The sequence below is a fragment of the Periplaneta americana genome, chromosome 10 (genome assembly GCF_040183065.1).
Source record: "Periplaneta americana isolate PAMFEO1 chromosome 10, P.americana_PAMFEO1_priV1, whole genome shotgun sequence".
NCBI lineage: Eukaryota > Metazoa > Arthropoda > Insecta > Blattodea > Blattidae > Periplaneta > Periplaneta americana.
The window spans coordinates 7,878,987-7,893,209 of record NC_091126.1 but is presented as its reverse complement, the minus strand read 5'-3'; the positions used below and the strand labels follow the sequence as shown (position 1 = coordinate 7,893,209).

General features: G+C 35.2%; 1 protein-coding gene across 2 annotated transcripts in view; it reads left to right on the top strand.

Moving 5' to 3' along the window:
* The window catches only part of LOC138707406 (dual specificity protein phosphatase CDC14AB-like), a 140,675-nt gene that overhangs the window by 113,543 nt on the left and 12,909 nt on the right, over nucleotides 1-14,223 (top strand). For both annotated transcript variants that reach the window (XM_069836788.1, XM_069836789.1), the window contains exon 11: nucleotides 1,107-1,304. In XM_069836788.1, the coding sequence (XP_069692889.1) occupies nucleotides 1,107-1,304 (198 nt within the window). The remainder of the gene's footprint in view (nucleotides 1-1,106; nucleotides 1,305-14,223) is intronic.

Here is a 14,223-nt window from a genome sequence, read left to right as displayed (position 1 = left end):
TTGGTGTATGGTTTCGCGATGAAGAAATGAAGAATATTTGTGGGAAATTAGTGGAATCCATGCCAAATCGTCTCAGAGCTGTTATTAGTAACAAGGGAGGCCACATAGATTACTGAGGTATGTCTTAGATCCTTTTTTTATCCCGTTTGAGTGTTTTTGCATAAGTAATTACGTTGTTCGGATTAATTTGCACGCTACTGTAAATAAAATACCTAATTTTACACTACAACCTACATTATTATGTATAGGCCCTACATAAGTTTCAATAGTCTTTCACTTTATTCTCATCTCACTCACTGTAGTGGCACTATGACGCATTTCACTGACACTTTAGGACACAATTCACTGACACACTATAACACATTTCACTGACACTGTAGAACACATTTCATTGACGCTATAAATTATCACTGATCGTAACTATTCACTGCACTGTAAAACCATAACTCCACTGACTCACCTCACTTCACTGATACATCAGTTCAAATAAGTCAAATAATTACACCCTTATGCATACTGTACTTATAAACAGGACTACATTCAAACTAAACGTTTCTAGTCTAAGGCCCTCTTACACGCTATTTTTAAATAATTTACAATTCAAACCAAGGAAGTAACTCGTCAGGCTAAATAAATACATGTCACCTTAAAAAATTAAATGTTAAATGTCACCTTAATTTTACTTTGCACTTGATACACAACTTTTTAATTATTCTTGAAACTCCTTAAGGAAGGACAGCCCTCAAAGACCGCTGCAGGTAGGTCATTCCAATCATTTATCAAGTTATGAGAAATATATGCAATCATGTCATATTATTATGCTGAGAATTGAGAGAGTTTCAGAAGAGACATAAAGTTTCATCCTGTGCTCGGTTACCATGAGGAAATATGTATTGATGAAAGTATGGTACAGAGCCTTTCTCCTTACATGGTTTAGTTTGTTTCACCATTTTCTTCAGGTGATTTCGTGAGCTTATCTGGCACCATGTGTATGACATACTGATATTGAAAGGCTCCAAACGTAACAATGTAAATTAGTAAGCAGAATTGAGATGTATTGCACTGATAAGGGAAGGGCCATTACAAAGAAGCGAATATGATTGCAGTTTGGAAGATGGCAGACCACACACAAGAGCAAAGTCACAGCCATTTAGAAGTGGACAGCAGCAACAGATGCCTCACACAATTCTATCACCTTTGAAGGCAGCAAAAGTGAGCAGCACTATTGTGGCTGCCCACAACAAGGACAAAGAGACTGTCTCCACCAAGAGGATTTCGCGTACTACCACTGCCATGACAAAGAGGTATGTATGCGACTCTAGTATGTTTCACCCATTGTTGAATATGAAGGCAGGAAATATTTATGTGATATAGTTTGCTTACTTCACTTCCACCCATCTTGTAATTGATTAATTATTTTGGATTTGGGAATGGAGTCTGAAACTCTCTGATGAGAGCAATAGAAAATTACTCTAAATATATCGGTGATTTAGTGTGCATGTGTGTAAATTTAAAAAGAACTAACATACCTTTGTGCCTGCTAATATGATTATTCTGAACCTAACTTTCTCTGACAGAAAATACAGAAGGAATAGAATTTCATTTCTTTCTGTATCAGATTCCCACAAAGGGTGTGTAAAATCTCACTGTTTCACATTTTTCAAATTTATATGTACGTATTTTGCTAAATGAAACATATCTTCTGTGAAAATACAGTTACTAATATCCAGTTTCGTACACATTATATTCCAGTTTTATTATAAGGAAAATAGTGTAACTAATCACATTGCTGCTTTAAATCTGAGAATGTAGAAAGTATTACAAACCAATTTTACTAGCACTCTTCATGGGACTTAAATTTTCACTGAAACCCAATACTTGTTGTGCCCTGTGTTTCCCCTCACCTACCACTCACAAGTTCAACAATTAGTTCTTTATACTGGTCGAGCTTATTTATCTATTTGGTTATGTTTGTTAGGAGGCAGGCAGCGTCTTCTTTATTTGGCAATAGCAGATGTTGTAGAGGGTTGGAGATTGTCTGGTTCCCGGTTATTTTTCTTTTTGAGGAAGAGTAACATAGGCTCTTTATACTCTAAACTCTTTTTGCACATAGTCTGTAATATTCATTATTTATGCTTTCTTTTTTTGCACATTTATGTTCCTACATAATATTTCCCAGCAATTTAGTCAGACTTGCATCATGTGGAACATAGTGAGGAAAACATAATTTCTAAATTAATATGCAGGACGAGGATATACCTATTTATTTCTGTTTTGCTTCGAGAGATTGGCTTATTAACGAGAGAAAAAATATTTAGTTTACACTACCTATAGAGTGCAATAAACAATTACAGTTTTATTATACTGTGTGTAACACATAGGGATATAACATGGGAAACCAATTAAATTTAAATGCTACTTTCCCTTTGTGTTTCACAGAAAAATTTTATAAGGAAAAATGATAATGGAATAAAAATACTTGGAACTGCACTAACAATTATTATTTTCATAATAAGTTCAAATAAATTAATTAAATAAAGCCCTAAAATGTAACTTAATTTGCTTTTATATGCATTTTAAGACTTTCACGCTGAATATGATTAAAATATTAGGCTTTTGGGTATTCCACAGTGTCCTGGAACTGAACATTTCCAGTGTTACTGAACTACTTACAGGTTCCATCATCGCCTACTCTGCTGGGCTCATTATGCCAGGTCTTACTTATCTGCCCCGATGATGGAACATGCATGTACTTCGGAAAATTTGAAAGAGTTGAGTTTCAGGACATGGTGCAATATCCAAAGCGTAATCTAATCTGTTCATTTACTTCATTTAACGTTTTACATTTGTTTCTTCTATAGTCAATTGTTTTTATTTCTCTTGCATTTAACATCGAGTTTCACACTTTTACATGGGACCATGGTAGATATCTAGGGACCTAAATTTTTAGCATCTATTTTCATCAAAATTAGCATCTACTTTTTCTCTAAGTTAGCATCTATTTTTTTCCAAAGGAAACTTTGTGCAATCTACTTTTCATTTTTGAAAAGATAACATTGTGAACAGTTCAGCGTTTTCATCCTTCAAATTACATTGTCTGTCTGAAACAACAGCATCATACTGTGATAAAGCACATTCACTGTCGACATTGTTTGTTGGTGTCCACAATACTTGCAAACAACATTCTAAAAATGCTTTAATCTCCAACGTGGCAATTGCAGAATTTACAAAAGACTGTCTTAGCATCTGAAATAGAGTCTATGAATGGAATAATGCTGCACTCTTTCATGAGCAGTTACAGTTGTTCGCCCATTTTACGGAGGAGCACGTGTCTCACAAATTCAACCAACTCTGCCAGTATAACTAGAACAACTATACAATTCTGCTGTGATCTCAAAAGCAAATGGCCGAGTAAACTGAAGTGATGCATTTTAGCCAAGCCCATATCGAACATAGAACTTACAATATGTATATTAATCATCTGACCTTCATTATCAATATATGATATTTATCGAATCGAGTGGACAATAATGGGTAGATAGATAATCGATCGACATATTTTGAGTATTTAAAAAGTGTCTTTAATTTTTTGTATATATATATAATGCTGTTTTTGTTTGAAAAATAGCGATTTTACTGATAAATCGCTATTAAATAGCATTTTTCTTGTGATGTCGCTATTTGATAGGGAATTCATATTTTTCGCACTTTCAATTCTGATAGAAAATCATGCTAAATCACCTTACAGATGAAGAAAAGTACTTTCTATCCCAAAATTTAAAAATTTGCGGATTTTTCAGGTCCCTAGATATAGCACACTGTTACTTAAAATTAGTGATATTAATTAACATTAATTAAAATTAATGGCATGAAATAAATGAAAGCATTGTGAATGAGAAATAATGGTCCAATAAAACCGAAACATTGAAGAATATTAATGATTAAAATAAATTCTCAATCAAGCCATCTTCTGCAGTCAAGGAGTAACCTAGACTGTAAAATGCTCTCCTTATGTTTGCTAACTAGAAATAAGAGTTCTGAGAGCATGCATTATTTAATATTACTTAACTTTGTTATTTCTGCCATGGCCTCATGAAACTCGATGTTAAATAGAACAGAAATAAGAAGCAATAATTGAATGTACAAGAAACAAATGAAGTTAAATTTTAGAATTGTATTTAATTAATTGCTCTGAACCTGTTAAGAAAATAAAATAGTTTTCAGTGCATTTTGATGTATTTTTACTTTCTTAAAACATTTCCTTCTAAAATTTTCCTGAGAAGTATACATGGAAAATAATATTAAAAATAATTGATTTCCCATGTTAAATCCTCGTCTATATTAAACTGTTTTCATACAATTTATAAATTACCTTACATTTTAGCAATTCGTATGCAGTTGTACTCATCACTTCACTTACCTTGACCTTATAATGCCGGAATAGTTTGTAGGAATATTATGAATACAGTATTCATTTTGACGAAAGAAGCGTCTGTCTGTCTGTCTGCTTGACTACTTGCCTGCTTGCGTGCCTCTATGTCTGTCTCCCTGTTGCCTGCCTATCATTGTGTCTGTCTGCTCTCTCCCTGCCTGTCTGCCTGTTCAGATTAAGTGTAAGTCACCGTGGATGTACTTTGTTGGAATATGGTAATTAGCATTATGAAAATGTATCACCAAACTCGTTTCATTGTTAGTGTCCACTTTGTCAGGACGAACTCTGTTTCAATACCGTTTGGATGAAATTAAAATAGAGACATATGACACACTATCAGTAATAAGCCATAACAAAAAATGTTATCTCAGGACATTTGAAAACTGAGGTCTTTGAAAAGTTTTAGTTAGTCAAATACAGAAGTAATAGTCAATATGTTGAATAAACTTTTTTGGGGGGAGGAGGGAAGTAACATGGTGTAGAGCGTCAGATATATGAATGCTGAATTATGTTGGATAATTTGTAGTTAGATAATATAAGCATTGTAATTTATGATTGTTAATAGTTTTAGTGCCATACTTGAAAAATAGCCTCCAGAATACAGTCAAAACAAGAAACAACATAATCGAAACGAATTAGAAAATGAAATATTATTTCTTATGAGTAGTAACAGCATTGTTCTGCATGTAAAAATAACTGAATAATGGTCACTTCATCACCTAGTAAAACTAAGAATAAAGTATGCTTTATTATAGTATGACGAAAATCGTTAGTAATGTTTATTATTTGAATTTTATAACTTTTAATAAAATTGCTTATATCTAGAGGATTCTTTGATTTATACAATATTATAGCACTTGAACTTAAAAGCAAAATCTTTCTACCTATGTAGGCAGTTACAGCCACGTGATAGAAGAAGACGACAAGAGCAGTTGACAGTAACAGAATAAGAGAGCTTGTTTTGTCTGTAGAATCGCTGTTGCTTTAATTACACAAGGCATTGGACTTCCATCAAAATTCCTCTTCATTGTGGTCACAGCAGTTCTGTCATTCATATGCATTAACATTATAATTATCTTTATTGACATTAATAAATTTCTGATTAATTTGCCAGTTTCTGTCTGATGCTTTTTCAGTTTACTGTGGGCTAAAGCAAAGAGATGCACAATCACCTTTACTTTTTAACTTTGCTCTAGAATGTGCCATTAGCAAATTCTAGGAAAACAGAGAGGGTTTGGAATTGAATAGGTTATATCAGCAGCTTGACTTGAATATATTGGAGAAAATCTACAAATTATTAGAGAAAACACGGAAATTTTACTTGAAGCAAGTAAGGAGATAGGTTTGGAAATAAACCTCGAAAAAAAAAAAAAGACGAGGTATATGATTAAGTCTCGTGACCAGAAAATAGTACGAAATAGAAATATAAAAATTGGAAATTTATCCTTTGAAAAAGTGGAAAAATTAAAGTACTTTGGAGTAACAAATATAAATTACACTTGAGAGGAAATTAAATGCAGAATAAATTTGGGAAATGCCTGTTATTATTCGATTGAGAAGCTTTTGTCATTCAGTCTGCTCTCAAAAAAGCTGAAAGTTAGAATTTATAAAATAATTATATTACCGATTGTTCTGTATGGTTTGAAACTTGGACTCTCACTTTGAGAGGGGAACAGAGGTTAAGGATGTTCGAAAATAAGGTGCTTAGGAAAATATTTGGGGCTAAGAGGGATGAAGTCACAGGAGAATGGAGAAAGTTACACAACTCAGGACTGCATGCATTGTATTCTTCAAATGACATACTTAGGAACATTAAATTCAGTCGTTTGAGGTAGACAGGGCATGCAGCATGTATGGATGAATCCAGAAATGCATATAGAGTGTTAGTTGGAAGACCTGAGGGAAAAAGACCTTTGGGGAGGGTGAGACATAGATGGGAGGATAATATTAAAATGGATTTGAGGAAGGGGGATATGATGCTATGGACTGGATTAATGTTGCTCAGGATGGCGAGCTTATGTGAGGGTCACAATGAATCTCCAGGTTCCGTAAAAATAATTTGTATTATAATTTTTACCATTCAATACCTCCTATTCACTAATTGTACCTGTCATAGGTCTGCCTTTACCATATTTTCCTCAATATGTGTGTTTTCCCCAAACTATTCATTGATATTTTTCACTGACAAATGTCGATTAACATATGATTGAAATGGTAGCTATTGTTACACGCCACAACAGAAGTTTGTATTTAGACTCACCTAGTGAATTTTTTCTGATTCATTTATTCTGTAAATCATTCCCCTCCTGCATTTCCTCCATTTGAAACCTAAATTTGTGGTAAGTTTCCTGACAAATTCTTTACTGCATTCTAGAATTTAATTTTTATATAAAATTGTATTTTGCTTTCAATTTGTGGGAATATTGTTTTTAGGGTATAAAGATGATGAATTTTCTTTCCACTGCTCTCTCAATAAATTCGTCAGTCACTCATTGGACTTTAAAGAACACACCTCCCTGCTGTTGGCCAGTGATCATTCCAATACTTAGTATTTTCACTAAATTGTGCTTCATTGATTGACTCTGTAACATTTTATTTGAGGTAAATTCTTCGTTATTGTCCTTCAAATGCTTCAGAACATTATAAACTATTTCGTGCCTGGTTTCTCAATGAACACAGGACAAACTCATACGTGTAAACTGTACATGTTCGCACACAATACTTAAAGTAATGCGTCTTCTGTGAAACTTATCTCTAACACTAGGTACAGATCGAGAGGTGAGACCTGGCATGTAAGCTCTGCGATAAGGAAAAGGATGGGAGATCAGAAACAAAATTTGTTTGGATGTGGTTAATATTAGATGAATCTACCAATAAGTAAATTCAATTCAGACTAAAACCTTATTCTCCCCATACTCACTGATGATATAGCCACTGTGCATGATAAGGTCACAGGAGAGGTCTTACCTCCTCTACTATGCATGCATGCCATAACGTCACAAAATTTGCGCAGATTTTTTTATAAGTTGCAGAGCTATAAAAAATTATGTTTCTTTCTAATAGCACGAAACCTGGTCAGACTGGCGAATTCAGCAATATGTAATAAAATAAAATAAAATTTAACAGGTTTGGAAAAAAGTTGTTTGAATAGTACCTATATACGTAATATGGAGATACAGTACTTCACTGAGGTGTTTCACATAACTAGTTTTATTGTATGAGCATTGAACAATGACAGTATAGCAGTCTTTGGGTTGAATGCATGGAAGTGTTTGCCTATGGTGTGAAACATGCATTACTGCAGAATAAAAGGTTTTCCTTTTCCCTTGAAATTAGCAGAGGTGTGATTTAAAAGCAGTGTGAAAAATTACGTTATTTGATAATGGCTAGTAAAATTGATTTGAATACTGTGTGTGTTTCTTGTGAGAATATACTAAAATGAGTAGAGATTTAAATTATTCTTCTGACTAGAATTTGTTTAATCTGCATGTGTAACTTGGGCATATAATATAAAAACTACAAACCAATGAAATTTTCCACCTAATTAAGTTACATTGCACAAATTAATTTCATCTGAACACTTATCATTTACAAACAGCAATATTGATCCTGCTCTTCAATTCTGTTGTGTTATGTTTGCATAAATACACTACAGAACTACAGCTACATATCTGACGTAAATATATTACGATATAGATCTAAATATAGTTGTGTGTGGCTAGTGCTGTAGCTGATAAACCAAGCAACAGTGTTTTTCAATTGGTTATTTTACGAAGCTTTATCAGCTGCTAAGGTTATATAGCACCTGAATGAGATGAAGGTGATATTGCCAGCGAAATGAGTCCAGGGTCCAGCACCAAAAGTTGCCCAGCAATTCTGCTTCAATTGGTTGAGGGAAAACCCCTGAAAAAACCTCAACCAGGTAACTTGTTCCAACCAGGACTTGAAGCCGAGCCCACTTGTTTCATGGTCAGGCATGTAGCCATTACTCCACAGTGGTGGACAGCAGTAGTGTATAGACTTAATCCATGATACATTTCACTGTCGAAAGTTTTATCATTGTGTTCTTGTGCGTCCATACATAACAATACGTAAAACGAGCTGCGAATCCATGTAAAAGATGCTTACTTTTCTTGTACATTTCACTCTGAAGGTGGTATATATATGGGCGGCTCACAACCAGAGTGGACCAAGTCCACTAGTAGTCAGTTTGTGGATTAATACAATCTCAGATGAAGAAAACTTAGATTTATTCATTGCTATAACAAACCAAGTCCATAACTCATTTGTTACTCCACAGAGGACAGCATTTCTTATGGAAGGTTAAGGTTTCTAAGCATGAGCCAGGAACTTTAAGACTCAATTTCTCAAAATTATTCCAGAAGGACTTGGTCCACTCTGGTTGTGAATCCCTCATATATTATATGTATTACATGTGACATACTTGCTCGCTTGGTTTGTCCAGCACAAATTTTAGAAATAAATGTTTTGATGGAGCAGCCAATATTGCTTGTGTGCATAATGGAGTGCAAACGAAAATATTCAAAACAAAACAAACAAAACAAAGGACCATCTCATCTCCGACCATTGTCCTGAAAGATAGGCAACCGGATATACGTGTGTTACTTCCGTCTATCCTTTCAAATTATACAATCTTTTAGTGGAGTTTTTTTTATGTATATTTCAGAAAGTGGTTCAACTGAATCGGCATTTAAAGCTGTCATATTTTAAGACTAATGCTTTCCTTTGATTATTTCTTTACTCTTACTGTTCTTGTCAAACTATTTGGCCAGATATATTCTGTGAATTGTGCTCTGCAAAAAAAAAAAAAGCTCATAGAATGTTCATGACCCTGAAAGCATTCAGTTATGGAGAAAACAAGCCTGCAAAAGTTCATTTACTCATGTGGCCCAGGAGAAGAAAGATTTCTAAATGAAATGACTCTGAAGACAGTTCAGCAGAACAATTTGATTCAGTGGAGGAAAGGCACAGGAATTTGTTCTTTGAAATCATAGATAGGATTGTCAATTGTTTTGTTTTGCAATTTGAAACCGATTCTTTCAGATCCCTGCTGAAAGTTGAATATTTTCTACTTGGAAATGATGCAAACAAGGAATTAATTGTACAATTCTTAGAAAATGATGAGGAATTCATCATATGCTACAGAATAAGGAAAAGTTCTTGGAAACATAGAGAGCATTGTCAGAAAACTTCAAGCAACTTCCTGTGTCAATATCAACAGCAGAAGAGGTTTTTGTCATGTCTTAAAAACTGAACGTACTTGTGTTCAATCATAAGGCAGCTGAGATAATGTTCTATGAGCATTCTGGATTTCCAGAAGGAGTCTAGTAAGGTGCTAGATCTGAAGCAGATGGCAGATGATTTCATATCAAGAAGTCAACAAAGGAAGCGGACATAGCTTTAGAGAACTTATTGTGATGCAATTTTTTATCATTGTACTTTTCTCCCATTAATGTGTAAATATATATATATATATATATTAATTTCAGTAAAGTTCTCTTTAAATATTTTTGTTAGTTCTTACTGTTATCCATGAGCCATATGGAGCTTGAATGGGTAGAATGCAGCGAATTTCTCTTCGATTTTTCGTTATAATAGGTACCAGTATATTGTGAATTTTATTAGTAACAACAATGTAATTTATTCGTCACAACAGTAATTCCTTTCTACAATTCACCTTAAACGCTCTCGTCAACAATTGGATCTTCACTCAACACAGTATTCGTTATAGCACTCCACCGACGACAATGACAATTTACTTGGACTATTACGCACAACAATGAACTGTTACTCTTAACTAATATTTACAAAGCACTATTTACAAATCAGAACTACCAGTTCTCAGTTCACAGTTCTTCTATCTCAGTCACTCGAGTTCACAGTATCTCGAACCACAGACCTTCAGAGACAGTTCACTGTACTCGAACTCGGGTCCCTCCAACTGCGGTCCACTGCACTCGAACTCAGGTCCCTCCAACTGCGGTCCACTGCACTTGAACTCAGGCCTTCGGATGCTGACGCAGATGCGGACGCACACTCGAGTCGAACTCCGGTACACAAGACTGGCTTGCTTGCTCTGGCTTTCTCACTGACTGGCTGACTAATCAACTGAAAACTCTGGAAAACTGCTGTCGTTCCTTCGCGTCCGTAATTTATAACCACAGCGACGTAGCCTCGAAGGTTCCACGCGTCTCTAGAGATGGCACTCCAGAAAAATCCCGAGCCCTCTCCTCTCTACCAGCACCAGATGCGCGCGCACTCTCTCTCCACTCTCTCGCCGCGTTGGCCCTTTCCCCTCTTCGCATCGCACCATCCCAAAGTGCTCCGCGCGATCTGCTTTCTTGCGGGACGCTGGTCGTGAGTTCGAATCTCACGTCGCTGTCACAATATCTTTATGCATGATTTTATTGTCATATGTAGGTTATAAAGTTTACATCTATCTTGCTTCTGAAAAAATATTTTGAAGTCAACACCACAGCTTAGATGGTATTGAGGAAGAACTGAGTTTGGAACCCAGGAATGTGATCGATGGTTTGAATGTTGGTCGATTATGGGGAATGCCTTTGTCATGGCCTACCATGCCTAAGGAGTGGCATACTGATGCAAATACTGCTCTCGTAAAATTAAAAAAGCATGTTTGGATGTTTCAACTTAATTTGGTTAACCACAATCCAATGTGCTCGAGAATAAAAGATTCAACTGTCATTGTGAAGTGGAATGTCTCAGATACGTGTGGCAGATATTATCCATGAATAGTGTAGAAGCTGAATATAAGAAATTTCAGTTGAGCGTGTCACTCAGAATCACTAAGTAATTCGGATTGTTCAGATTTCACGACATTCGTTTTGAAGATCATTATACATTTTGTATAGATTGTCTATAAAATTACTACAGTACTACCAAAACACTATGAACAATCAGATTTTATGACATTCTGCAAGCAGAAGCAACATTATTTGTGTGTGAATATAAACGATATGAGGTTTGGGTGTGAAGTAAAGATATCCAGTGTGCTTGTGCGTTCTTATCATCTCTGTAATAATAAGAGGGATGCAAAATATGCACTTAGATACACCTTCATTCCACTGAATTCCTGCTTGTAACAGGCTAGTGAAATGAGGCCATTGCTTCTGCCACACTGTAAAAGACTGATATATTGGCATTTTGAACAGTGGATAATATCAGATGATCAAAACTAGATAGTATCCATAAATAAACAATCCTGAATTGCAGAGTCTGCTGATATGTCAACGATTTCATGATTACATCGTATGTGGGTGCAGTGTTTGTTTACTGGCCCCTTTACACCCACAATTATAAATATTACAGAAACAGTGTCATGACTGAGTGAAAAATTAACATTTCTATTATTCCTGTGTGACATGGAGTGTATTCAGTATGATTGTGACTCATTGTGAGGCACATATTACGAAAATATGTTCAGTTTTTAGTTTTTAGAAACAATGAAGTTCGATATATTGTGAAATAGTTTTAGCTATAAACTACCTTAGGCACTTTGACAGACAACTCTTGTTGTATCAGACTTTGCATTAACACCTTCAGGAACATTGTTGTAGGACTATAAATGTTAGTAATTTACTACACTTTGATATTTACATTTCAGAATATTATTAAATCTGTTGCACAGTGATTTTGTACCAGTATGATGGAACTTGGTACAGCTTGAAGTTCAGTTTGCACAGAAAGAAGTATTTCATTATCTCCACTATTACGGCACATAACTTAATTCATACATTTATTTTATTCCATAGATCTTACATGAGCAATGAAGCTTTAAGATGTGGAAGAAGTCAAAATTTTACAATATTACAATTACAATTTTTACAAATTTTTACAGTTTTACAATTTAGTAATTTTCTACAATTTTTACAATTTTGTGCAATTTTTTACAATATTTTGGCGAGATGTAGTGAGATGAGGTGAGGTACAAGGATTCACCAAAATATTACCCGGCATTTGCCTTTTGGTTGGGGAAACCTCGGAAAAACCCAATCAGGTAATATTTTATATAAAGATTCTACACGCTCTTTGACAGTATTTCAAGTAAATATAATTTCGGTACTTTGTTGAAGGTTATAACATGGTGACGTATTTCTTGAAAAGTTTAAAGCAGAATTGTTTCGTCTGTCACTTTTCAAAGATGCTGTTCTATGAGAAGATGCATTAGTTTTGTTTAATCTAGTTCAGGAAAATATTAACAAATACAAATTGGAACTTCACGTGATTGATGGGGTCTAAGTTTGCGAATGCAAATGTCAGTGTTAATGGCTGCGATCATTTATCTCTGATATTGCGCAGTAAATGTCATTGAAACATACGTGACATGAAAAGATATCTACATACAGAGATGCACATAGGTTATCATACATAAAAATATGTTCTTAACCAATGCTGAGTTCTTGGAAATTAAGCCATGCTGTCCAATGTAGAAAAGTGATGCAGTAAAATGTATAACCATTTTAATGTAGGCACCATATTTTAATGTTACGGCGATAATATTACCTACACGCAACCCCCTGACTGTTTGGAGGACCACACCTGCCGTTGGTTAGCGGATCCATATGGCTTAGCTGTGAGGATTGTCAGACATTTCCACCAGTCATAGCCTCTCTTCACCATTTAGGGGATGCTTATACATGCCATGGCAGGTCAGCGTGCTGAAATGACATTGCCTCCATTGTTGATGGAACAATTATACTGCTGTGACTCAGTTCCTAGAGCCTCGTTTGTTAAAAACAGGTTGCACCACGGAAAGGTGAGGATGGCGTTTGAGTAGGAGAAATTATGGCATGCACTTCTCTACTCCTTGCAACCCACATAAAAATATATTCGCCAGGATTAAACTATGTGGCCTGATCTGCCTTCAGGAATCTGTCTATACAGTTTGTTGAAGCTACTTGATCAAATTGTGTGAAATGCCATCTAACAAAGCACTGCTAATTGTACTAGCTAACAATGCTTTCATATCCATGAAAACAGCTGTGTTTTGGTACCTTATTGACGGAACACTGGTGGGAGAGAATGAGAGCAAGTTCTGAGTGTCCTAAATTGGGACGTTTGACTAGCTAGTTTAGAGAATTTGAGACAGGAAACCTGTTACTAAACTTAAGAGCAAGAGACTAATAATATTACCCAGGAACTAATCAATGACCAAAACCACCAATTAGAATTGTACCGGTATTCTCTTACTATGAAAAATATTATAATAAAGGCATGTGCAGTGACAATTACATTATAAATTTGATCATCCCTGAAAATATAATCTGCAGGAAAATAAAGAATGAATCAATCAATTTGAGATGATCAGTACATAATACTGTATATATGCAAATACTCCACGCATATTCTTTTCGGAATTTAGCGAGACAAAACTGGAGTGCGCGCATTATTTGAAATAAGGTTGGTACAGCTTCGCCTCAAACACTTTTTGGCTAAATCTGAAAGAACAGAACAGTGGTAGCGAAACTTATCCCCACTCTCACAGCTGCTCTCTCTGTCTACCCTCCGCCCTGGCGGCTCACTCTAACAAACTTAATGCCCAGCAAAATTCGCTGTGCATTCGACACTCGCGTGGTAAAAATTACACATATTAAGTAGCTCAATTCCGCCAAAATTAAATGTGCAATCGACACTCACGTGGTAAAAATTACATGTATTAACTATTTCACTTCCGAAAAAATTAGGTGTGCATTCGACAGCCCTTACATGGTAACAATTACATCAATAACAAATTTAAAATGACCGTACTT